This window comes from Lacerta agilis, chromosome 2 (assembly GCF_009819535.1).
Source record: "Lacerta agilis isolate rLacAgi1 chromosome 2, rLacAgi1.pri, whole genome shotgun sequence".
NCBI lineage: Eukaryota > Metazoa > Chordata > Lepidosauria > Squamata > Lacertidae > Lacerta > Lacerta agilis.
This window is the reverse complement of record NC_046313.1, coordinates 73489917-73515517: the sequence shown is the minus strand read 5'-3', so window position 1 is coordinate 73515517 and position 25601 is coordinate 73489917. Positions and strand designations below refer to the sequence as shown.

Genomic DNA, 25601 nt, shown 5'->3' with positions numbered 1-25601 from the left:
ATCAACACGAAACACAAACTGCTGCTTCAGTAGCAGAAGTAGGGTGGGAAGCAGAAAGATCAGCACTGGTGCTGGAAGAGTTTCAAGAGCTGCAGCAACCACCCAACAGCCACCAGGTAAGAGAATTTGGAGGATCACAGGAGGAATAGTATTGGGAAGCTCATGGTGGTGTTGGTGGGGGAGAACTATGAACAAATTTCTAATCCAAATCAAGCCGTGGTTTAATCACTGGTCTCTGGTTTAGACCAAGACATGAACAGTGTCAAAGGCAAGTGGAACTGCACTGTTACAACCTTCTTTTTCATATGTAGTTTCTCTATATGTGCATGGGCTTTGCAAGAAGTGAGGCTGTTGCCTGCACAGAACCAAAACCCTATTACTCCTTCCACCCACCCTCACCCTCACCTACAGAGAGGTGGCAAGATGGACCTGATCCACATCACAAAGACCAAATCTTTTGCTGATTGTTCAAAGAGATGGCAAGTGATGATGACACTGTTGCGCCTTTAAACCTCCTCAAAGACCCAGCAAGGCTTGTAGGCACAATAAGAGCCTGAAACTACAGAATTTGAAGCACATTCTGATAAACTCTCAACCTGCAATCTGTAAATCATTCTGTTTAAGGGACCCCCCCCCCCAACACACACACCAGAAATTATCTGCATTTCACTTTAGGCAGATTATACTGTCAGTCCAACAAAAAATCTTGAGTGAAAGTTTATTATTTGGCTACTCATTTTCATTATCAGACATGCTCTATATTTTGTGTAAAATTGTTGTTGTTCAGTCGTTCAGTCGTGTCCGACTCTTCGTGACCCCATGGACCAGAGCACACCAGGCATGCCTATCCTTCACTGCCTCTCGCAGTTTGGCCAAACTCATGTTAGTAGCTTCGAGAACACTGTCCAACCATCTCATCCTCTGTCGTCCCCTTCTCCTTGTGCCCTCCATCTTTCCCAACATCAGGGTCTTTTCTAGGGAGTCTTCTCTTCTCATGAGGTGGCCAAAGTACTGGAGCCTCAACTTCAGGATCTGTCCTTGTGTAAAATAATGCTTGTTATTTAAGTGGATTCTAAAAGCTCAGATGAATGTAACCATATGATTGACACATTTAGCTAGCAATGGGAAGAGTACATTGTGATCCTTCCCAGAAAGGCACATCAAAATAGTGACTCGGGTCAAATACTTCTACTTCATTCCAGCATCAATGTAATGTGCTGTAGAATAATATAACAACAATAAAACATGAGCCTTGGGGTCTAGTGAAGCTACTCAATTCATCCATCACCTCACATGAACTGTACCTCTTCATAGCGGAGGAAAAGCTAGCGTGGAGTGCAGCTCCCTCATATCAGAAGAGAGTACAAAACAATGCTTGAGTATTTACACAAGAGCACTCCAGCCTCCTCTGGCGTGTGTGACTTGCAATTACCATACACTGCCTACTGCCTTTTTGACATAAAGGAAAATGCTTGCAGTATGTAGGCCAAGGCTGCCTCCCCATCCCCGTATACAGGTTTGTTAATTATTAAAGACTTCCTTTTCTCCAGGCATCCCTTTCAAAGTCTAACATCACACAGATCTGATAGCAGTCATCTCAGCCCCCTCAGGTACACTCATCTATAATTTATCACTCAGAATTTCAGTTGACTGCAGATTTGCACTGACAATGAGGAGAATTTATCAACTTCCTCTTCTTGAACAAAAGCAATGGATGGAAAATGGACCCGGATATTATACTGATAGTCAAGTTATTTCCTGACTGTTAGCAGCAAGGGAAGTGCTGGGCAGAACATTTTTTTTATTTGATGATGATCATCATCTATCGTGTACGTGCATCTGCTAAACATCCTTGCTGTGAAAATGATGGAGTTCTTGTCAGCAAAATTTAAAGATTGGCACTTTTAGTGAAAATTGGATTTTCCATCTCACTTCAGAACACAATGGGACCTTTGATTGTCACAATACTTACAGAAAGGTAAAGGTAAAGGACCCCTGGGTGGTTAAGTCCAGTCAAAGGCTTCAGGGAGCCAGCATTTGTCCACAGTTTTCCAAGTGATGTGGCCAGCACACATCTAGATTCTAGTGCAACTGAACACAACTGATTCTAGTGCAACGGAACACCGTGACAGAAGCCATAGTGCATGGAAACACTGTTTACCTTTTCACCACAGTGGTACCTATTTATCTACTTGCACTGATATGCTTTCGAATTGCTAAATTGGCAGAAGCTGGGACAGACCAATAGGAGCTCACCCTGTTGTGCAGATTCGAACCACCAACCTTCCAATCGGCAAGCCCAAGAAGCTCAGTGGTTTAGACCACAGGGCCACCCATGTCCTAATACTTACAGAATGTTAGGGATCTGAAATTAAGAAGAAGAGGAGGAGGAAGAGGAGGAAGAAGAAGAAGAAAAAGAAAAAATTGGTGCAGCTGGCTCTTCCTGCTTAAGTGTAGACCCTTACATTTGTCCCTGTTTAATTTTGTTAGTTTGGGCCCAGTTCTCCAATCTGTTAAGGTTATATTGAATCCTGATTCTGTCTTCTGTGGAACTAGCTACCCCACTCATTTTGGTGTCACCTTCAAATTTGATGAGTTTCCCCTCAATTCCTTCATCCAAGTCATTTATACAGATGTTGAACAACAATAGGCCTAGGACAGAACTCTGTGGCACCCTGCTTGTCTCTTTTTCCAGGATGAGGGACCATTTGTGAGTATGCTTTGGGTTGGGTCAGTCAACCAGCTACAAATCCACCTAACAGTAACTTCACCCAGGCCAAATTTTATCAGCTTCTCCACAAGAATATCATGGAGGACCTTGTCAAAAGCCTTACTCAAATCAAGATGTACTACATCCACAGCATTCCCCTGAGCCACCAAACTTGTAATTTTATAGAAAACAGAAATGAGATTTGTCTGGAATCACTTGTGTTTGAGAAATCTTTGCTGGATCTTAGTAATCACAGCATCCTTTTCTAAATGCTCCTTTAATTATCTGTTCTAGGACCTTTCCTGGTATCAATGTCAAGCCTGGGTCTTCTATTTTCCCTTTTTTGAATATGTGGACAACATTTGCCCACTTCCAATCTGCAGGGACCTCATCTGTTCTCCAAGAATTCTCAAAGAATATAGACAGAGGCTGAGATTACACCCACAAACTCATTCAGTACCCTTGAGTGCAGTTCTTCAGACCCTGGAGTTTTCTATTCATTTAAGGTAGCTAGGTATTCTCTGATCACCTCTTTTCTATCTTGGGCTGCAGCTCCCTCCTTTCATTGTTTATTCTGTTATCCTAAACATTTATACTGCCACACCTAGCTACATCACTAGAGCAATGTCCTTGCAATACCAGCAAATCACTGTGGTTTGTGATGATGTTCTGGCCCAGATATTCAAAATACAGTTTCCGTTGTCCCATAAATAATTGATAGTTGACACTCCTAAGTATTTGAGTGCTCTGCCATTTCTTTTCACTTCAGCTATAAGGTGGGAAACTGTTCCTGAGAACAGAAGAGTTTTTCATCCACTGGTTTTTGAGAAATTGCTTGTTTCCTCTGCAACAGTCACACTGAGACCCTCCATTATCCTTTCTTTCCTCTATTTCTGTTCTCTGGTATCTCAGCAGGTGCAGAAATGAGGGAAGAAAGCTGGGATCACACAGGCACAGGTTAAGATGGTGCCAATCACCACAAGCAGCCCAAGGTGGGTTCATTTCTCTAATAGAAGCCTGTGCTAGTACAGCATGCTATATAGTATTAAACATTTAACTCCAAATACTTTGAAGTTCAAAAGCGTATGCATAGTACCATAATGAGACACTTAATTCATGAACTGCAAGTCATCCAACCGGATGCAATGACATTTACAGGACTTCAGTAAAAGTTGCATTGTTTCTACAATGTGTTGACGTGCATAACATAGAGGGGAGAAATGTTACAGATTTATGACTACTGGCAATGTTGCGAGACTTTGTGCTATGCCTCCTCTGTCAGCTATAACCCGCTGAGCTTTGCAGAGGCTTCAGCTACTCCAACCGATCAAAAAGACCCACACACAAGTTTCCACAAAGAAATGGAAAAAGATGCTGTTCCCTCTCCTCCTTTACACAACAGCGCTTTGCAGTTGTACTTGTCCCTTTCTCTGCTCCCCTCTTAAGCCTTTACACTAAAGTTGTGAAACCCTGTACCAAACCAAATCAGATAAACAACCTTTGGTATTGTCTTTGTGTTTAAAGTTGTGTAGGCCTACTAGAATTTAAAAGAGTCATGTTAAATTACTGGCTTTGACATAGAGTCCATGCATGCCCACAACCAGGTCACTGGGTAACTCTCCATTCTACTGAATTAAAAATACAAAGTGGGGATACTGCTACTGCTCAGCCTCACAGCTGTTGTGAAAATAGAGGCATTGCAGTAAGGACAATAAGAAGAAGAATTATTTATTTGAATGGAGCCATGTAACAGCTCTTTAATTACATAAGTGGAAGCAACACTTTTCAAAAATGGATGCTACTCTTTGGATTGTAGGGAACCTAAAATTGTTAATATTAATTTAAAAATAGCTCAGCACTGATGTCATTTCATCTGAAATAATATGAAGCTTAACGTGAAAGTCAGGCTGGGCCAAACGTCAAATTTCACATCCCTGCTCAGCCATGAAGCTGTGGGCATGTCATCTTTCAGCTTAACCTGGGAGTCCTTTTTTAAAATGAAGAGAGGCAGGTGTCTGTGTGAATAAAATAAGCCCAACTCACACGATTGTTGTGAAGATAAAGTAAGACAACCTGAGACCCTTAGAAAATATGTGTAACACATAGCAGAAGACAGAGCAGTTGTGTTCCAGGTAGGGTTGCCATATTTCAAAAAGTGAAAATGCAGGCACAAAAGTTATTGCCATACTATGTCCGGATTTTCCCAGGCATTTCATTGATTACACAAATACATTATGTAAATAAACTAAAAGCACTGCTATTGTGAGGAGTTTCAGTGGTTGCTCGTGAGAAATCAGGCAAACGCAGAACTTCTAAACACCAAGTTCTTTATTGTGCAGATATTTACAGTGGAGCTAAAATAAAGACGTCCAGCTCATCCCTCTGCAGAGTCCGGGAATGTCCGTTTCTGATTTTTTGCCCAACATAAAAGGTGTGGGATCCTGAACCCCCGCCTCCCCCCTCTACGTCCTTCCTCCCTGCTAAAACGGGGCGACGGAAAGGGTCCCTCTCCCCCTCTTCCCGCTTGGCGCAGAGGCTCTCCATCCCTGCCACAGCCCCTGCTCCCACTTCCTGCCTCCATCTCCCCCTCCCCACTGGAAGAGCGATCGCTTCCTCCACTGGGGGAAGATGACGAGCTGCTCAGTGGAGATGTGGGTTCCCGATACTGAAAAAGCCCCGTCACCGCTTCCAGCTCTGGCGAGGGCGGTTTCTTGCCAGCTATCTATGCTTAATCAGAAAAAATGATTATGTAGGTGTTATGTTTTGCCCAGTGCTAGATAACTCCAAATCATTTGCCTATAACAAAATACTTGCTTGCTAATATTTCCCAGCTCAGCCTCAACAATATAAATTTCAGAAAATAATGAATTCATTGTAGCTCACTTGACTTATTTATACAGATGGGAAATACATTAGATATTCCCCATTGAATGTTCTGGAGCAGTTGCAAGCTCACTTTAATTAGCTGCTGCTTTAAAAAAATGTCAATTTTCTGCAGGAAGAATGTTGAGGGCATTTTATTGAGTAGCACTGATTCTAACTATCTGAATTCATAAAATAAGACAGGCCATATAATTTTAACTAGGGTTATTTTGAGCTGTCCACAGATTCATTGGAAAGTACATACAGGGGAAGTGGAATTGTGCCCTATATATGCACATTCAGTAGTAGATGTGAAAGAGAATACATGCTCTGTGTATGCAAATGCTCCATCCATGCCATTGAGACTATAATGTCCCATAAGTTGGGAAGGGTACTAAGAAGCAGCAGGAGCCAGGATAACTTCAGTACCGGTAGTTGTATTTATTCATGAACAATGGAACAGCAACTCCACATAGCAGATGGGCAAGACTAAGGTTCCAGCTAGTTCTCAGTTAACTAAGGAGGGAACCACACCCAGGGCAGGAGTTTGTTTTACAAATTAGGCATCTCTCTTATGGAGACAGGCAACACAGCGACCTTGGCTATGCAAAAGTTATTGCCTGTGTGTACAGAGACTGCAGAGTATGCACATAGGTTATTTCATACCTTCCACCAAATCTACATACGGGAGGTTGCAGGTAAAGAACTATAGGTATAAGCAGGCATGAACCCCTGTGAAAAGTGCTTGTGTTAGTTAATCACCCACTACAGAAGAAATGCATCTCTGGTTTTCCACAGGACGTCAACCAGTCATTTCCCTTAATGTTTCACAGAACTATGCCAACATACTGACTGAGGCTCGCAAGTGTTTCACAAGCCCTGCTGGATCAGACCAAAGGCTTATGTGGTTCAGCAATCCTGTTCTCATTCATAGTGGCCAACCACATGCATGTTCTCCTTGTGTTCCACCATGGGAGGAAAGGCAAGATATAAATATAATAACTCTACAGAAAATATGTATTTTGACCAAGTCCACTGAATATGTGATTTTTACCTGAAAAGCTAAACTGCAAAGTAGATTCTCACCAGTGGGTAGCAAGTTGTGGGTGGCAAATCAAATAGTAAGTAGAGAGTGTCTACATGTCTCAGATAATCAGACTCTAAACAGAATTAACATCTAGATAATTCAGAACTAGGAATGAAAGGAACACTGACAATGGTGCCCCAAGCAGAGTTTGTCCATTTCCTCCCCTCATGAGACATTTGTCAGAAGAAATGGAATCTCAATGAACACTAGTAGATTTCACATAAATGATGCATCACAGATGGTGTATTTGCCACTATGATTACTGAATTAATTGATGTCCCCTACTGAGATAGCACAACCTACATTGCCATCAACCTCCTCTCATATTAATGTAGTGTGGCCAGATGAAAAATTTCTGTAACTTTAGTTACATAACCATTTAAGTCCTGTTTTCCAATGTTGGGTTTTATAATTTAAGAATCACAATGGCATATCTAGATGCTTACGAGTATGATGTGGTTGTAATACACCCCTTGACAATCAGCTTGGGTTTTTTCTCACTGATAAGATGGACTATCAACAAAGTTGTCTGACTAAGTACCCCTTTCATGACAGACTTGCCCTTTTATACCAGGTGAATGTACCTGTGGACTCCAGTTCCCATAAGCCCAGCCAGGCATGATAGGTGTTGTAGTCCAACAACATCTGAAGGGTCAAAGGTTTTCCATCCCTGTTTTACACCCATATCTATTCATGAAAGAAAACAGTGACAGGCAGTAGATGGCAAAATACATGAAAACTGGTGGAACAAAGAAACAATCTGTATCTAATATAAATAACATAACCCTTAGGTTATGTTATAGGTTCCCCACAGAAAACTACAACATAAATCTATTAGAAACTGCAAGTGCTATCCTGCCCAAGCCCCACTGATTTCAATGGGATGATTTTAATTCTGCTAAACTCTGCCAATGAAATCACTGGGACTCAAAAGAACTGAATGTTTTGCTGTGTTGTTCCTTGTTTTCATAGGAAGCTGATACTGTTTAAATGGCTTTGCAACTAGAACTAAGCCTCATTAGTCAACCAGAATGCAAACATTTTTCCCAATCTAAGTCTAACAATAAAAAGTCTATTTTAAAAAATCATCTGTGTGCATTAAAATGACTTAATGTTGAGGAGTTCTAAACCAGCCTTGCTAGATGAATAATTTTGCCCTTTGGAAGTACTTTTTAAAAAAGTTTTACTAAAAACAATTCACTCCTTAATTAGCACAAATTTTCCTTCCTATGTTTATCTATCAGGAGTCAGACAAGCACATGCAATTCAAACAAAAACCTACCTCAGCACATCAGCCACATGCCTTATATGCTAAACCACTATTTGCCAAAGAACTGAAATTTGTCAAGATTCAGATATGACAGCAAAGTATTAGTCACTGTAAACTGCAGTATATAACATGGCAGACAGGCAGAGTTTTGTGCTGCATGTAAAGTCAGGGTTTCCTGGATTCAAGACACTCTACTAAGTACCTGATCAATACAGCAATTAGATCAAATTCTCAGCTTTCAATACCAATATTGAAAATATCCAAAGCATGTGAGAGATGTACACAGCTATAAGGAGGCATCAGATAGTAGAACTGGACTTTCAGCACATTGAAAAACATCTGCAGAGGCTCTAAGGAAGGCTCCAGGATCCATGCTAAGCAACTTCATAGAAGGAAAGCTGGGTGAAGCTGCAGTGTACAAAATCATTAGCAATTTTTCAGTGGGAAACTGAAACCCTAGTAATGACTATTTCACTACAGAAAGCAATTGTCCCTCTTTAAGTGTCTGTTTGCACTATTGATCTTGCAAGGCATATTCAACACCAAGGACTGCTAGTCAGGAATGAGTCACCCTCCACACTGGCTGGATCAGACTTAGGGTTCATTAGTAATGTGACACACCTTGGCATTGTTTGGATTTCTGGTCTCACATTGTCAAGATAGGGAAGCTTGGAATAAATATGATATATAGGTATCTTCTCGCTGTACTTAGGGTGTGTATATCTCTATCTACCCACTTAGATCAGCATTTCATGAATTTGAGAAGGTGAGTTCTGACCCTTGAAAGTTTATTTATGCCATAACAAATAAGCCGTTCACTAGCTTTTAGCACTCTACACAAACAATACTGTTTTTGCTGAAACAGATGAACATGGCTATCCCTCCATTGCCATAGGTATATGTAAGTTTTTTAAAAAAACAAGGGATTCCTGTTGTCACTCCCTTGTAGCTGCTTCCTGTGCCTTTCACACCAGCATGCCTCACCCACAATGGGTGGCACTATTCCATAGGACAGACACAATTATAGGGCTTTGATTAAATATTTAGGGCTCCTATGTGATGGTATGCTCTATGCAAATATATTTGTATGCAGGATATACTTTGTTTTTTTTTGCTAGAACACATTGATCAGAGCCTGGTACAAAAGGAATTCTGAGCCTAGGAATTTGTTTCAGTTTTCAGAACTGAACTGATCTCATAGTCCTTCCACACACAAATCCACTCCTTGTTACTTCAAGTTTTCTTAGTTTCAGAGGTGTAATTTAGAGTGTTTGCGTCTGGAGGGTCATTTTGTTGCTTCTGTGAAATAACTGGGAACCATAAATCCTTGCCAATCTGCTTCAGATCATTCTGTCTTCTGCCTTGCCCTCCTGGATGTAGAGGATATTCCTGATGAGGTGGGTTTTCTCAGGGAACTTCTTGCCTACCAGCTCTGCTAGGTGATTCATAAGGAGAGACGCTTCTGATTCTCTGAAGAGAGTACCAGAGCTTCTACATTTGGGCAAAGATAGCTCATTATAAAACTCCTTTCCTTTCTGAGGTGCTAACTTTTCCCTTTCTGTAATCCTCAGAATTTCAGTGAGACACTCATGGGGAATGGGAGCACAGGCTGAAGTAGCTTTCTAACCAACAATACAAAAACCCAGGAAAATATGGATCTTGAGTGTGGCTTGCCCTCATTCCATTTTTTTTCTTTTCTAATTTTGAGTGCAAAGGGAAGAAGATGGGCCATTCAGAACTTAAAGAGCAAGGGTGCACATCCTGGCCTCAAATGCTTATCCTCATGCCACAATTCAGGTCAAATGCAGAAAAAGTGCAGTACTGCAATATGTAGCTGAGAGTGGAGGAGAGATACTTTATGACGATGCCAGAGCAACTACCTACCAAGAAGAAAGCTACAATCTGGAGGAGAAGAAGCTACAACGAAGAATACTAAGTATAAAATTGAGCTTGAAGGAAATAATGGAAGAAGAAAAAAGAGCTGGAAAGGGTGGATTTGGGGGGGGGACCTGTGGGGGATGGGAAAGGTAATGGGAGGGGTTGCGATGGATAGGAGGGGGGTGGGGTAAAGGATGATTATTTAAAGGGGATATTATAAAGGCTGACCACGGAACTCCGAAACCAGATGCAAAATGGTGTATGAGACTGGAAGAAACATTTAGGTATTTGTTAAGATGTGATTTATTAATTTCTGAAATTGGAATCAGAAGGAATATAGGCTACAGTATTAGAAAGTTTAGTTAAGAGAGGATATAAGAAGTTGTGATATGGAATTTGATGTTTTGTTTGATAAGAATAAGATTTAAGATATGTTGATTATAATTGTAAGATTAAGATTAGGTGTAAGACAGAAGATTTTACAAGGTCACAAAGTTACTAAAGAAGATTAGAAATGAACGCAGAAGAGAGGGCGTGAGGAAGTCCCAAATTTAGGATTATAAAAAGGATAAGGATGGATAAATAAGTGTTTTGTTTGTGTGTATTTTGTCTTGTATTTTTGTAGTGTTCGTATTTGTATTTTGTGTATGCTTATTATTATTAAAATCCAATAAATTCTTACTAAAAAAAATGCAGAAAAAGTGGTCACTATTGCCAACAAAGACTTTTTAAACCATTTCATTAGCAAACTACCTTCTTCTCATTAGTTCATTATTTCAACTGCAGCAGCTGCTAAGCATGGAATGTATTTAAGGGGAAAAAACAGCTGAAAAGTGAAAGTACAATAAATATGTTGCTGCTATTGAACAACAAATAGAAATAGATTTGTGTTTTCAATCATTTTAAGCAGTTAATCACATTGATAGCAAAAGCAGCGGTACTTCTGGAAAACTGGGACAATGTGCAGAACTGCCAGCATCTCATGACAAAACATGCCACATGTTGATGTCACTGTTGAACAGGATTAACATCAGGAATTAAAAATAACATCGATGTTTGGAGGGGAGAAAACCTCCTACTTGCCCTTAAGAGACCTCTGTCTGTTGCTAATGCTAAAAACAGTTACCCACACTAGGAAAAGCTATTTTTAATCATTTCAGACACTTGCTGATATTACTGCATGCAAATCACTTTAAAGATTTGAGGATGAAGCTGAGAAACTGTGCGTCTCAAAAAAACCGGCTGTTTAATATTCATATGTCATTGGTGTTATTGCAAAGATCTGTTTGCCCCCTTTTTATTGCAGTATTAATCACAATTGTGTAAATGGAAGCCTGTGAATTGGAACTATGTGACTGCTTTGTAATCCACTAAAAGCAGGTCATTTTAATACTGGATAAGATACTTTGTGTTTTATGCTCTTCCATCTGATATTTCACAGGTAAACAGGACATTCCAGACTCATGATGAGGAAAAAGCATGAATAGGTCATTCAAAGGGGGTGGGGTGGGAGAAGACAGCTATTCTCTTTGTATACAGACCTATTAAAGTCAATGCACTACTCTGACAAAATTTAATAGGGCACATTGCACATTTCCCTTAAAACAATGTCTTATCCAAATGTGATTGTACAGTATAATGGTAGGCATGCATTTGGATAGCATTTAGTGACTATAGCTTTTGTATGTCTAGTGTGTGATTCTTTATGAACATCTACACACATATTAATAAATTCATACCGAGTACAGCAGTTCAGCAACACCTGAAGTTTCATTCCTGCTCAGAGATCATAATCTCTACTACAAAATTAAATGGGGTGGTGGTAACACAGAAGCATTGCTATTTGGGAATATATCCTTCCTTGTCAATTGTGAAATATACCAAGGACTATCTTGAACAGAGTCTTTTGTAAAAGAGAAAGTGAAACATACCAAATCTCATTTTCCTCAGTTGGGCCCATCAGCCCCTTAGTTCTTAATTTATTTTTTCTATATTAATAGGTCACCCTATCACATAGTTTTTGGGATGGCTTATAATGTGGAATCAAAACAAATTTAAATTCAGTGACAATAAAATATGTAGCAAAATATAAGGCAGCATAAAAGGCCAAGTAGCAGATAATAACTTCAAGCTAAAATAAAAGGACTGGGAAAATAATGATAAAAAAGATATTCACCTAGTTCAGATTGATGAGAGATTAGACACCAGGCACACAGTGTGCCAAAGAGTGTTCCTTAAGAGCTACAGTATTATCCTATTGGATGCACTGTAGCTCTTGGGAAATGGATTGCCCTTTCTTTCAAAACACATTTACAGTGTGATCCTGTACATGTCTACTCAGTAGTATTTCCCACGAAGTTTAGTGGGGTGTACTCCTAAGTGAGCTTTAAGACTACATCCTTACTCAACAACACAATTGTTGTGTGTGCTTTAATTCTTCAGTTCAATGCTCCTTTAACTATGTAGAACGATTTTTGTCTAAGCTAGATAGCAAGGCACACTGTGCCTTCGTCAGCTTCAAATGTACATAATGAATTCAAAGAGCAGGTCAGCTGTCACAGAATATGTTTGTTTTACCTGGAGAACTTGGGAAGTTAATAAACAATTAACAAAAGAACAAGGTGTCTCTGTACTCCATTGTCAATGTCCAAGGTGTGCATGGAAACCAAAGCACATGAAACAACTCACAGTATATTGTGCATTTCCTGCAACTTTTCTGGGAAAATGTATTAGGTAAAATGAAGGCCAATGAATGATTTCCATGCATTGAACTGTGAAGTTTCACTCTGTCAAGTTACAAAAGAAACTTTTTATTTATGTCTGAACCTGGTTCCATGTGTTCCTTAACAAACAAACAAACACACACACACACACACACAGAGAGAGAGGGGGGGGGACTTTATGTTCACTTACTAAGGAACTGAGTAAAATACCAATAAATGTGCATGCGATTGCATGGTGATTGCATGTGTTTCTCTGTGTTAAGGGTGTGCGATTGTGAGCATGACTTACCCCACACACTTTGAAGTCTGGCCCAGTCCACAAGTGGATTGCTGCACCTGACAGCCTTCCACTTGGACAATGCAGCTGTCAGTCCAAATAGGGTTCCCCACCCCTGCCACAGTACACAACAGTTACAAGTTAAATTATCTTTCCCACATTATTTTGTTAGGATGCTTATTTGGACCTGTTCATAACATAGGTGAGTGGATGATGGTTGATAGATTGAGGCTGAATCCCAAAAAGACAAAAGTATTGTTTCTGGGTGACAGGGGCAGGCCAGTCCTGAATGGGGTAACTGTGCCCTTGAAGGACAAGGTGCATAGCCTGTGGGTCATTTTGCACTCACAGGGCAGCTGTCTTCCAGCTCCATCTGGTATGCTGGCTGAAACCCTCCCTGACTGCGCACTGTTTCACCGGAGTGGTGCATGCTCTAGTTATCTCCTGCTTGGATTATTGCAATGCATGCTATGTGGGGCTACCTTGGAAGGTAACTTAGAAGCTACAACTAATCCAGAATGCAGCAACTAGACTGGTAATAGCCCTGTGGAACACCCTCCCATCAGTTGTCAAGAAGATAAATAACTATACAACTTTTAGAAGACATCCGAAGGCAATCCTGTATAGGTGTGATGGCCTGGGACTCGAGCTCGGACTCAGAACCAGAGGAGGCTCAGTCCGTATTGGATCCTCTGCCGCAGGCACCAGCTGAACCTAGTCTGGGGCCTGTTCCTGAAGAGCCTCAGTCTGCTCAGGTTCCCCTGCAACAAGCACCAGCTGGGCTGAATCAGGGGCCTGAGCCTGTCCTGGCTCCAGGTGCTGGGGATACCTCATTGCCGTCAGCTGGGCCATCAGAGGCTGAGGCTGCTCCTATGTCCAGTAACCCTCCAGCGTCTCCCGAGCTGCAGACTCAGGGCTGAGGGAAGGAGGGACCTGAGTACTCACAGGAAGAGTGCTCGCCTTTAGGCGAGACAGGGTGGTGAGTAATCAGGGGATTGGGACCGGCCATTACCTCATCAGAGATAAAAGGGATAAAAGGGAAGTCAGATCCCGCCCCCGCTTGCCAGATCCTGCCTGTGTTCCTGTTCCTGACCCTGCCTGGATTCCTGCCCTGCACCCTGCCTTGACTTCAGCAGACTGACCCCTCGTTGTCTCCTTGGACTTAGGACCAGACTTGGACCTCGCCTCTTGCATTACCCTTGGAACCAGCACAATAGGGAAGTTTTTAATGTTTAATGTTTTATGGTGTTTTTTATATAATGATAGAAGCCACCCAAAGTGGCTGGGGTAACCAAGTCAGATGGGTGGCATATAATTATTATTATTATTATTATTATTATTATTATTATTATTATTATTATTATTTTATTATTTATTTTATAGCTGTGACCATGGCTGATTTAGCACAATACTTCTAAAACTGAAAGAGAGAGACAATGGTATTAAAGGAACGAGATCCAAGGACTTACTTCACTGACTCTGCTGATCCTGCTAGTTTTTTTCTGAGTTGACTTGGGGGTTTGTTATCTCTGTGTGGCTTCTTGGTGACATGCATTCTGAATCTTGTAACAAGACAAGGACACTTGCTAGTCTCTCCCTTTTCACATTTCAGGGTTTTTCCCTCCTGGGAATATTTCTTTCAAAAGCACATTAGTATATGACCCAATACAGCAAAAATAAAAGCTGAGCCTATATATTATATATATTTTATGTTTAAATTGCCTCCAAAGTAGTGTTCCATGTGCAATTTAGGGATAGTTTTACAATGTGAGCAACTAAGAAGACCCAAGGAAAAAAAACGGAAGTGTGACATGACAAAGATAAGCACACAATGTGTAGTTCAGTTCCAATTTTTATCATCTTTTTTGCGAGGGGAGGGGATTTTATGTCTGCCCATTCATTCATATGGTGCATGCTTTAATACCTTTTGAAAGAATATTTGCATTTCAGAAAAACAAAGAACTTGCATCAGAATGTACTTGCATCTGCCAAAAACTGTCAGAACTCACACTGGTATGTCTTTGAATTTGTGTGCATCTACAACATGAAATGAACCATTTACTTGGACAGTGAGGAACCGTCAGGTTCTGGACTGATTCTACTCACCCAGGCTGACCACTGGATCATCCTGGAAAAGCAAGAGTATGCAAAGATTTTCCATTCTCATTAAGCCTTGACTCAACACCATGGCCTTCCTGAACTATGATGTGTTTCTGTATCCTTTTGTTGTTTTTTGGTCCTGACTTCTGGCTTTCAGTTCCATGCCCCCACTCTTGTCTCCTGCTTCCCAGGTCATCTTAAAACGCTGCCTGTGACCCAACTCTGACAGCAACACAGCAAAATCTACCTCACCCCTTAGCTAGTTTGAAACGATGTCAAGCAAATCAACAAGGTCATATTGATACTTAGGAACAAACTACCACAGAACTGTCTCTGAAGAGAGTGACAGAACACCACCTGTTATCACCTGTAGCTTTCAGTTAAAACAACATATCATAAACAGTCTATAGGTCAGTCTGGACCATGATGCCTCCCCCTCACAGGCCATTGGGGGTCTTTGCTTACAGACAGCTTCCTAACCTAAAAGAGCTGCTCAACAGCAACAACAAACAACATAAGAGAGAAACAAACCCAAGGACTAAATCCAAGCCCTGATGCCTACTCTCTCCCCATGTATGATTAGGCAAAATAATTACCTAACAATGTCAGTCGCAACATTAAGGGTTCAATCACCTGCTCCTTTTATAACCTGACAATATGCTATCATCTGCCAGCAACCACCTTTGGACATTGCTATGCAAAAGAATAAATGGACACAAATCTGACATCAGAAAGGGCAGTATTCAGAAACCAGTGGGGGGCGGGGACATTTCAGCCTCCCAGGATACTCTGGTGCTGAAAGGATCTTCAACCAAAAACTGCTGAACCTGCTGAATGCTGACTTATGAAGAATGCCTAGAGTTGCATTTCCTTAGTGAAGACCCTTGTAGGTAAAAACAGCATAGGTGCAGCATTCACTCCCTGCAATAAGGTAAGAGCGAACTTCTTTCTGTGCAATCAAAATTGCATTTTTGAATTGCTAATAGATTTCACTGTCACCAGGGAACCACTGTTAGCGACATTTCAAGGTACTTGTTTTGAGGGCCCGTGTATTATATTATCTCTAAAAGTCACAACTAGGCTTTTCAAAGCTAACTTACTTGAAAAGTTCACACAGTAATGGTCCATAACTTGTCTTGTCTAATTAGTTCATCAAATACTTGCGCTTCAAGGAAGCAGTAAATTGAAATGGTTCAGGAAAAGAATATGACCTTCTTTAATATGTTCATTTTCACCTAGGCAGCATTCAAAACACTGATGTAAACTCATTTTCACTAGGGTACACTCAAAAGAGAAACAGAGGCTAACCCAATAATTTTTAAACAGCAGTGGGGTAAGCTTGTTATTTCCTCAGTGGGATCTTCATCCACACAACTGCAAAGATAATCATTTAGGCAAGTAAAATATGTTTTACTTTCATGTTGTATCAATTAGTGAAGCTGAAAGCACTTTGCCAGTGCAGTGCCAGTGTTTCTCAGTTACAGTTAAATGATTTTGCCTTTGTTAGATTTGTCAGATTTCAGTTCACACACAAATACACCTGATGAATAAGCAGGGAAAACACTGTGCTTGGCCTTTTGGCAGGACCCACCCGGTGTATCCACTCCGGATCTATCCACTTGCCTCTCTCCTGGGTCATCTTTGATGTATGGGTAGTGAAGAGCCACGAGCAGAAATAGAGGCTACTCTATACCTCTAATCCACAGTGGGATCCCTGCATAAAAGATAAGGCTGTGTCATCAGCTCTTATCCCATAAGGTATAATAACTGCACTCAGGATATTACTTACATGAAGATTTAGCTTGCTGCAGACACTTTGTTTATCCAGTAACTTTATTGTCTTTTTATGCAGTTTCTGATATCTTAGTTTAGTAAAAGAATCAAGGTAAAAAATCTTGAATTAGAAACCTGGAGCTGATCTCCCCTTTATCTGGCTGCTCTGTCTATTGCTACTGGATTATTAAAAACGAGCAGACTCAAGTCTTCTTCTCCGTTTAAATACCATAAATATTGATTTCCATGTGCCCAGATTTAAGGTACTTAGCATAGTGGTGGCAATTCTCCTTGTGTCTCCCAATCACTCCTATCTCACAAAGAAGGCACAAGCAAGAGGCCGTTTATAATTATTACATTTGTATCCCATGCTTGCTCCAAGGAGATCCTATGTTCTTCCCTCTTTATTCTGACTTCAACCATAGGACATAGACTGGACTAGACATACTGGCTGACCCACGGTCACCCAAAACAAAATTAAAAATTAAAAAAATCCTTCCAGTAGCACATTAGAGACCAACTAAGTTTGTTCTTGGTATGAGCTTTTGTGTGCATGAAAGTGTGCATGCACACGAAAGCTCATACCAAGAATAAACTTAGTTGGTCTCTAAGGTGCTACAGGAAGGATTTTTTTTTCCATTTTTTCATTTTGTTTTGACTATGGCAGACCAACACGGCTACCTACCTGTAACTGGAACCACTGTTACCCAGTGAGCCTCTTCTTGTGACTTCAATGTTTTTACCACTGAAACCAGCACATTTTTTTTTTCTTGAAAGAAAGCCTGACCTATAGATGTGGGAACAGCTACAACTGGGTCTTCCTAATAGCATTATCAAGCCATATACTGCATTTTGGATTGTAAATCCTTCTAGTGAACTCCCACGTAGAGCACTTTGCAACAATCCAATCTGGAAGTTACCAACTATGGAGAGCCAGTGTGGTGTAGTGGTTAAGAGCGGTAGACTTGTAATCTAGTGAACCGGGTTCGCTTCCCCGCTCCTCCACATGCAGCTGCTGGGTGACCTTGGGCTAGTCACACTTCTCTGAAGTCTCTCAGCCCCACTCACCTCAGAGTGTTTGTTGTGGGGGAGGAAGGGAAAGGAGAATGTTAGCTGCTTTGAGACTCCTTTAGGTAGTGATAAAGCGGGATATCAAATCCAAACCAAAGTCATCTATGTTGAAAATAGGTTGTACCTGGGCATAGGCACTACTAGCCAGCAAGGCCACCTAAGCCTCCATTGTCAATGTTGGACCAAGAAGTACCCTTAAGCTATGGAGAGTCTCATTCCAGGGGACTGCAACCCCACGGATGACAGTTCTTGCCTCTTCTTGTGACTTCAATGTTTTTACCACTGAAACCAGCACACTATTTTTCTTGGAAAGAAACCTGACCTTTAGATGAGGGAACAGCTACAACTGTGTCTTTCTAATAGCATTATCAAGCCACATATTGTAAAAGAATATCACTAAAACAAAAATATACCAAGTAAGAGAATGGGACGCAGGTGGTGCTGTGGGTTAAACCACTGAGCCTCTTGGGCTTGCTGATCAGAAGGTTGGCGATTCAAATCCCCGTAACAGGGTGAACTCCAGTTGCTTGGTCCCTGCTCCTGCCCACGCCCACCTAGCAGTTTGAAAGCATGCCAAAGTGCAAGTAGATAAATAGGTACCACTCCAGCAGGAAGGTAAACGGCGTTTTTGTGCACTGCTCTGGTTTGCCAGAAGAAGCGGTTTAGTCATGCTGGCCACATGACCCAGAAGCTGTACTCTGGCTCCCTCAGCCAGTAAAGCGAGATGAGCGCCGCAACTCCAGAGTCGTCCGCGATTGGACCTAATGGTCAGGGTTAATCCTAATGGTTAATCTTTAAGAGAATTCTATGTTTATATTTGTTGTTTAGAGAATAAAAGTGATGGACATTATGTATTTGTTTACTTGTAAATTTCCTTTTACATTCGTTTGAAGGCAATTTACAAACATTACAGCTAAAAATAAGGTTTTTTATCATAGAATCATAGAGTTGGAAGAGACCACAAGGGCCATCCAGTCCAACCCCCTGCCAAGCAGGAAACACCATCAAAACATTCCTGACAGATGGCTGTCAAGCCTCTGCTTAAAGACCTCCAAAGAAGGAGACTCCACCACACTCCTTGGCAGCAAAATAATACAAAAAAAGCTGAAGGTACGTTTTAAAACAGTGCAAAATGAGCACCTAAGGCAGAAACCTTTTCATCCAGCAGGAAAAACTGGTTGAAACAAGAATGTATTCAATTGTTTCCTGAAAGTACAGATAGTGGGCACCTTTCGTATCTCAACAGTTTCCACAAAACATGTCACAAGCCAAGTCAACAGATCACATGCCAATTCTAGGGATCACATGCCCCCCGGCAGATTAATGAAAAATTCCAAATAATAGAGTAGGAAGAAATCACAGATAATGTAATCCAAACTTCTGTTGATTCTTTCACCTGAATCTTTCCCCATCTCATTCACATTTAGAACATATTGCTTTAAGGCTGAGTACCTTTCCCTGTTGGATCTTGTTTTTACTCTTGCTTCCACAGTCTGCTGGCCACTACTACTTGCTTGTGTTTCAAGCCCTGCAGTTCTGGAGTTCACACCAACATTTACTGCCCATGCCTCCTGAACTATGGAAGCAAAAGTATAGCTGTTTTCATGCAATCGGATTTTTACTCTTATTGCTTGTCATATTTCCATTCTTCATTATGTGAAGCTACACTGTGTCTACTTCTGTACCTTAATACTATAAAAAATAGTGCACAATTAACCTTCATTCTATATAGTATTTGTCGTCTAAGCTGCACTATTCCATCCTATTAGAAAACCTGCCAAACATATATTTCAGTATTGTGTATACTTCAGCCTTTGATATACTCTTTCCTAGTACTATGGCAAAGTATAACTTTTGCTCTTACGTAGGCTAATTGACAAGATGGAAGGCATCAGCCTCTGAGGCTAAATTCTGAATCCCTTGTGGAATTGCCAGTCTTCACTCCTTTCCATCATTCATAGCACACATGGAATTTGGTACCCGTACCTTAAATACAGATTACTTTTGAACTACTTTGTATTGCAGACTAAATGGAATTGAATAGCCTGTTCTGCTAAGCAGGATTAGATTTCTTCATCATTGCCTCTTCCGTAAATAATGCAATATAGAATCCTTCTGAAGCTAAACTATGTACTGTGTTCTCAACAAGGTTATGCAACTGAAAAATTGATCTATAGATTTTACTGTACACATCCCAAGAGTTTGGTCTTAAATGTCTCAAATATATTGCTATATTTAATTGTTCTCACAGAGCATACAAGACCATGCTCAAATGCACACTAAATCTACATGCCAGATACTGTATCATTTCATGATATAGTACTACATATTTTCAACAGCTTAAACAAAATGTCCAAAGAAACATTTCTTGTATAGAAGGTCTATTTCCCCCTCTACTTAGTATATTCATATTGTTCTGAAGTTAAAACAAAGACCTCATTTGAAAGCGTATCAATTCATGACAATTTAATAGCTAAAAATCTCACCCCTTGCCTTTCCCTGCAAGACTAATTGCAGCCGTTTAGAGTCGTCAACAGGTTTTCCACACTTATCAGCCTATCACCCATTCCCACCACCCTTCTGAGTAATACCCCTCCCCACTCCCCCACTATATTTAAGGATCTGGTGACTTCTGTTTCAGTGTATCTGAAGAAGTGTGCATGCACACGAAAGCTCATACCAGGAACAAACTCAGTTGGTCTCTAAGGTGCTACTAGAAAGAATTTTCGATTTTGTAATAGCTAAAAAGTTTTGTCTAGCAAGTTATTTTAAAACAGACCATGGTTTCCTACAGTACAACCAACATTTCCTCTAACTCATACTTCCTCTAATATGGGAATACACAGAATGATAGTTACTTCAAAGTATAAGAAAAGGTATTTGAATATGTGGCCTGGTTTCTCTTTTAATAAAGACTCCCATGTTTGTTTCAAATAGCACATTGTTCTTACCATTACTTCAGAATGAACTACAAGCTAGCAAGCCCATAAAGCAAAATGTTTTGATTCATGCACTTCTGGCCTCGTTTCTTGGTCTGCTCCAAAAGTGTAATCTCACATATACCTATGCAGAATAAATTTTACCTAAAATTAGGGCTGCAAGTTCCCAGTCCCAACTCTTGCTGGGATAAATGGTCATTGCCAACAGTTCCACTAACCTAACATCACATAATACAATGACAGCGACAGAGACATGGACTATTAAACAAAATTAGGATCAGAATCTAAATAGGGATAAATCTTGGTATTTCTGCTTTCCTGATTTGTTAATCAAACTGTCTTTTACATTGCTATAAGCAACTTCCCCAACACAGAAGGATGTTTTGTGTAATGTACTAAAATGGGGCACAATTAATAAAGTGTCCAAAGGTGCTTACAGGGGGGGGGGAATTATGTGACTGTCTGTCAGACTGTGGCACAGACTACAGGTCAATGTTTTCAAGCATCCAAAGCAAATTCAGATACATAAACAGAGATGGCATACATGAACAGAAGGTATAAATACTGGAGAATAGCAAGAATAATATGAAAAATAATGCCGTTCACATGGATACACTGAGCAGGACTACATGTATGACCTAGCAGAGAATTTAATGGAATCTCTTCAAGGATTTTTCTCATGCATTTCTCTAAAAATAATTCTGCTTTAAAAATCAAGTTAGCATATTTAACAACTTTATAAGAGCAGTACTATTTTTGGACTCTCGCACAGCGCAAGCTTTAAGAGTGGCTATATTTGTCTCAATCTGCTCCTCTCTGCAGCATGCAAAATAAAATGTACAACAGAAACCTGCTTTGCGAAAGAAGGATCACAGCAATGCACACAAAAAAGCCCTGAACCTCTGGCTTCTAGTGGGAAAAGAAAACTATATCATTGCCTACCTTCTATTGGCGATGTATTCAAGTGTCTGCAGAGGCCCTCAGTGTCCCCATATGTCTCTTTAATTTTTACTACTGCTTCTGTTCCTCGAAGTTCCATGAGGGAGCGCAGATCCAGAAGCGTGCACCCAAATTCTCCTGCATGATTGGCCTCATTTCTTTGGTTCTTTGAATAAAAATCGCTATTTGTCATGTCACCCATTGTTGCTGATGGTATTGCTCCACACTGCGTTGTATGCAGCTCGAGAATTTGCAAGGGTGGAAACTCAAGTTCCGGCCTAAAGAGTAGAACGAATCCACTTTATGCCGCCAGTAGTAACAGTTGAGAAAGCGAGGAATGACTGATGTGCCTCTGTCCAGAGAATGGCTGCTTTCAAGGTTGCAGACCAGTTCCACCCCATTCACTGTTTCCCATTATGATGCACCCAGGCTGTTGGCATCTACATGATCATCTCTTCCTTCAGACCTTAAGAAATAAATACAGAGCGTACGTTAGAAAACTGAGCAAGATGCACTGAAATTTATTCCATCACAAAACTATGAAATGGGGCTTAAAAACAGAAGCCCATCACTTAGAAGGCTTTACAACAGCCCTGTAAAGATTTCACAAAATTACAGTATTAACCGGCTCCACAGAACTAGCTGTGTCACCCACAAGGCTCTTTCCAGCTCCAGCAGCAATAGCGGCAGTCCTTACTTTAATCAAATCCCGAGCGCACAAGCTAAATGAGATGCCTCATGAATATTAATAAGTATGCCATTAGCCCAACAGCCTAGATGTGCCTCTGGTAGGGGCTCTTGTTCACACTGCTCTGTCAAACTTTCATCTGACAAGAACGCACACACACACACACACACACACACCCTATGAAGTAATAAAAATTAATTGAGAACTATTACTTATGCTTTCATCCATTATAGAAACTGTTTTTCAGTTCAAGGAAAGTGAAATTGAAAACAGGGCATTTTCATTTCCAATCTGGAATACATTTAAATAAATCGAGCTTTGCAGCTTCAAAGATAAACACAAACATGAGGAAGATAAAAAAACAACACTTGAGTGCTTAGACTAAACAGCAAGTCCTCTGTGTCATACAAATGGGGAAAGTTGCTCTCCTTCAGCACCACCTGTTATCTGACTCACCAGCACATTTGATACCCTTACTTAGTGAGAGCTGAATATTCCTTTGCAGAACTCCAAACCAGCAAACACACCTACCTTCAAGGGACTTTAATGTGCAATAGCCAGATACACAGAGATTATCTGTGAGAAAAAGCAGTTATTTAATATATTTTAGAATTCTCTTTCTCAGACATATATACTAATGAGCTCTGGACAAAATGCTGAAGCTAGCTCTTATACTTCGCCACAGAGAATTTAGCTAAGATTAAAGGGTTTTGTTTTCTTTAAGTGGGTTAGTGCCTGTCCATAATTCGATAAACTCAAACCTTTGAAAATATTTTTTGCTGTTCTGCACAACTGAAAAAAGACATTTTCAAACCATAATATGACACCGTTTTAGAAGCCACATGCATGCATTCCTCTTATAGAAGGAATCCAAGGATGTGTGAAACACACCGGAGAATTTCTGCAGTTGTTATTACTTTCCTGGTCCAGAGCAATGGATGCCTGTGGGAGTTTCACTGGCTCAACAGAAAGTCTGTCAGACTGCGTGGGAACACAGATTGCTCATCACTTCATTAAATATATCACTTTATCAATTATTTCATTTAATCCAGACCCAGATGTAAGTGTTTTCCTCTTCTGGTTGCATTATCTCATAGTTTTTGTAATTAATATAGTTCACTTTCCACTTCCCACTCTAACATAAAAAAGTAATCAAAACAGATGGGGAAGCACTTAAGGACTGAACTGGACATAAAGTAGGAAAGAGCCTCCAGCATTAAAAACAAACAAACAAACTTCAATGCAGCTAATTTGATTGGGGAAGTGTTATTGATGGGATAGGGAACTGTCCTCTTTTTTTGCCGGTTCCCCACTCCAAAGCACCCTCACCACCAAAGCTGCTATTTGCCACAATGGGAAATGTCGGGGATTGCCAACCTTTTTAGGTGACATTTAAATTTTCCATGAGTGCAGTGGACACCACCCCCTCTTGTCACTTCTTTTCCCCTTTACTGGACCAACCCCCACACCTATCAGGAGACATAAAGAAAAAAAGCATGTACACTTGCGCACACATACACACCTCACTTTTCTAAGGGTTCAGGGGAAAAGTCAGATCCAGTATACTTCACCTGAGCCTTGGAAGAAGTGGGAAAGAGCATGAGTCTTCCTTCAGCTATATGTTCTTTTCAAGGTAACCACCCTCACCACCTCATGACCAGTGAGGAAAGGAGCTCAGAGGCTTTGCTGGCATGAATGGAAGACCTCAGTGGTGCCCTATTGCCCACAGACACAACGTTGGTGACTTCTGCTATAAGTACAACAGCCAAACTGGGGGAGTGGCACAGAGGGGCAAGGGTTTGACACATCCTCCACAAATGCAGCTTCTCTGACCAAATTTGCAGCCCCTTGTGATACTTGCTTTTTAATGAAACCGCAACAGTGATCCTGATCCCAGATCGCCTGCACGATATTTAATTTGATCAATATTTTTACTTGTAGACAGGTCTGTAAGCATGGAAACTTATGTCAGACTGCATGGGATCACAGGAAGTCTCTGAGCCTAAAAAAGATTAATATCTCACGAGAATTCGGCATATAACACTAAAAACACAGGGATATTTTTGAATATTCATTTGATTTGATTGATGTGTTGCATTTTCCAATTCCAGACAAATATTTCATCTGGTATAGTCACATATTTCATATTAACACAGAAATAGAGCTGCAGCCTTAGATTCTTCCTTCACAGCATATCCCTTCAGCTGACATAGGAAAATATCCTTATATGATAGGATTTACACATCCCTAGAAAAGGGTCTATGCAAAAGTGATGTACCACTACATTCTTTGAAGTAACTATTAGTTGAAATTTGGGTAATGAGTGCTTTATGTAAACACACCAGTTGTTTTTCCTTAATACCATTAACGTTGAATTTTCATACAGAGAATTAGAGATGCATCTACATTCCTCACAGGATGTTTTTCAACAGTGATGCGTACATTGTGCGTTCGGTTCACACTTCCATCACCGTGTATGAATATTTGTTCCAGCTTTTGCTGGAGTCATTTTTGTCAGCCAATGTCAGCCAATGATACTGTTTTCTCACATCCAACAAAATAATTTGCCTGTTTAATATTTTATTTGACCTTCAATTAAATATTAACCAACCAAAAAAGCACCGGATAGTCTACTCGTGGGACTACATACCTCTTATTAATGTTTATCCAATGGCTAGGGGATTCACTTAATGGCACAACCCCCTGGGAAATAGCATATCTTGTGTTTCTGGAAGGCAGGTCATAAAATGCAGAAAGCGCAGAGCATGACTACCATTATCCACTGATAATGCAGCTCTATAATCCCATGGAACAAGATATGCAACTTTCATTCGATCCTGAAATCTCTTTTATGAAAAGGCCAGGAAGTCTGCCAAGGATCCTAGCAGTTTGCTGTAAATGAAACAAACACTGCCCTCAGACTCTTACTCAGTGATTAGCGCAATTGCTTCATAAAAGGCCAGGAATCTGAAACAAGGAATCAGAAGCTCCCAAAGACTTGGAGTAGTGAAATCCTAGAATACGTTTTAAAAGTGGAAATATGAATTATCCTCCCTCAATTTACATTTCACTTGCCTAATTAAGTTCCTGTTTGGATTTGGAATGTTAGCATGTTGATGCCTGCATGCATGGGCTAGGATCCAAAGAAAGAGCAAACTATTTGTGATTCTAAATATGTGAATAAATACATGAAGCAGTGAGGTATCACTGTCATTATTATCCTGGTCCATATCAACAAAATTGGGTTTCCTGCTTCTCTCCTTCTTCCTGTGTCCCAATTTAGA

At 40.5% G+C, this 25601-nt stretch overlaps 1 protein-coding gene across 2 annotated transcripts in view; it reads right to left on the bottom strand.

Moving 5' to 3' along the window:
• Positions 1–25601, bottom strand: part of ATP2B2 (ATPase plasma membrane Ca2+ transporting 2) — a 197845-nt gene that overhangs the window by 120272 nt on the left and 51972 nt on the right. Inside the window, exon 2 of one of the 2 annotated variants that reach the window (XM_033140769.1) lies at positions 21633–22095. In XM_033140769.1, the coding sequence (XP_032996660.1) occupies positions 21633–21831 (199 nt within the window). In that variant the 5' untranslated portion in view covers positions 21832–22095. Of the gene's footprint in view, positions 1–21632; positions 22096–25601 lie in introns of those variants that run through there. The other variant, XM_033140771.1, reaches the window with a different exon arrangement.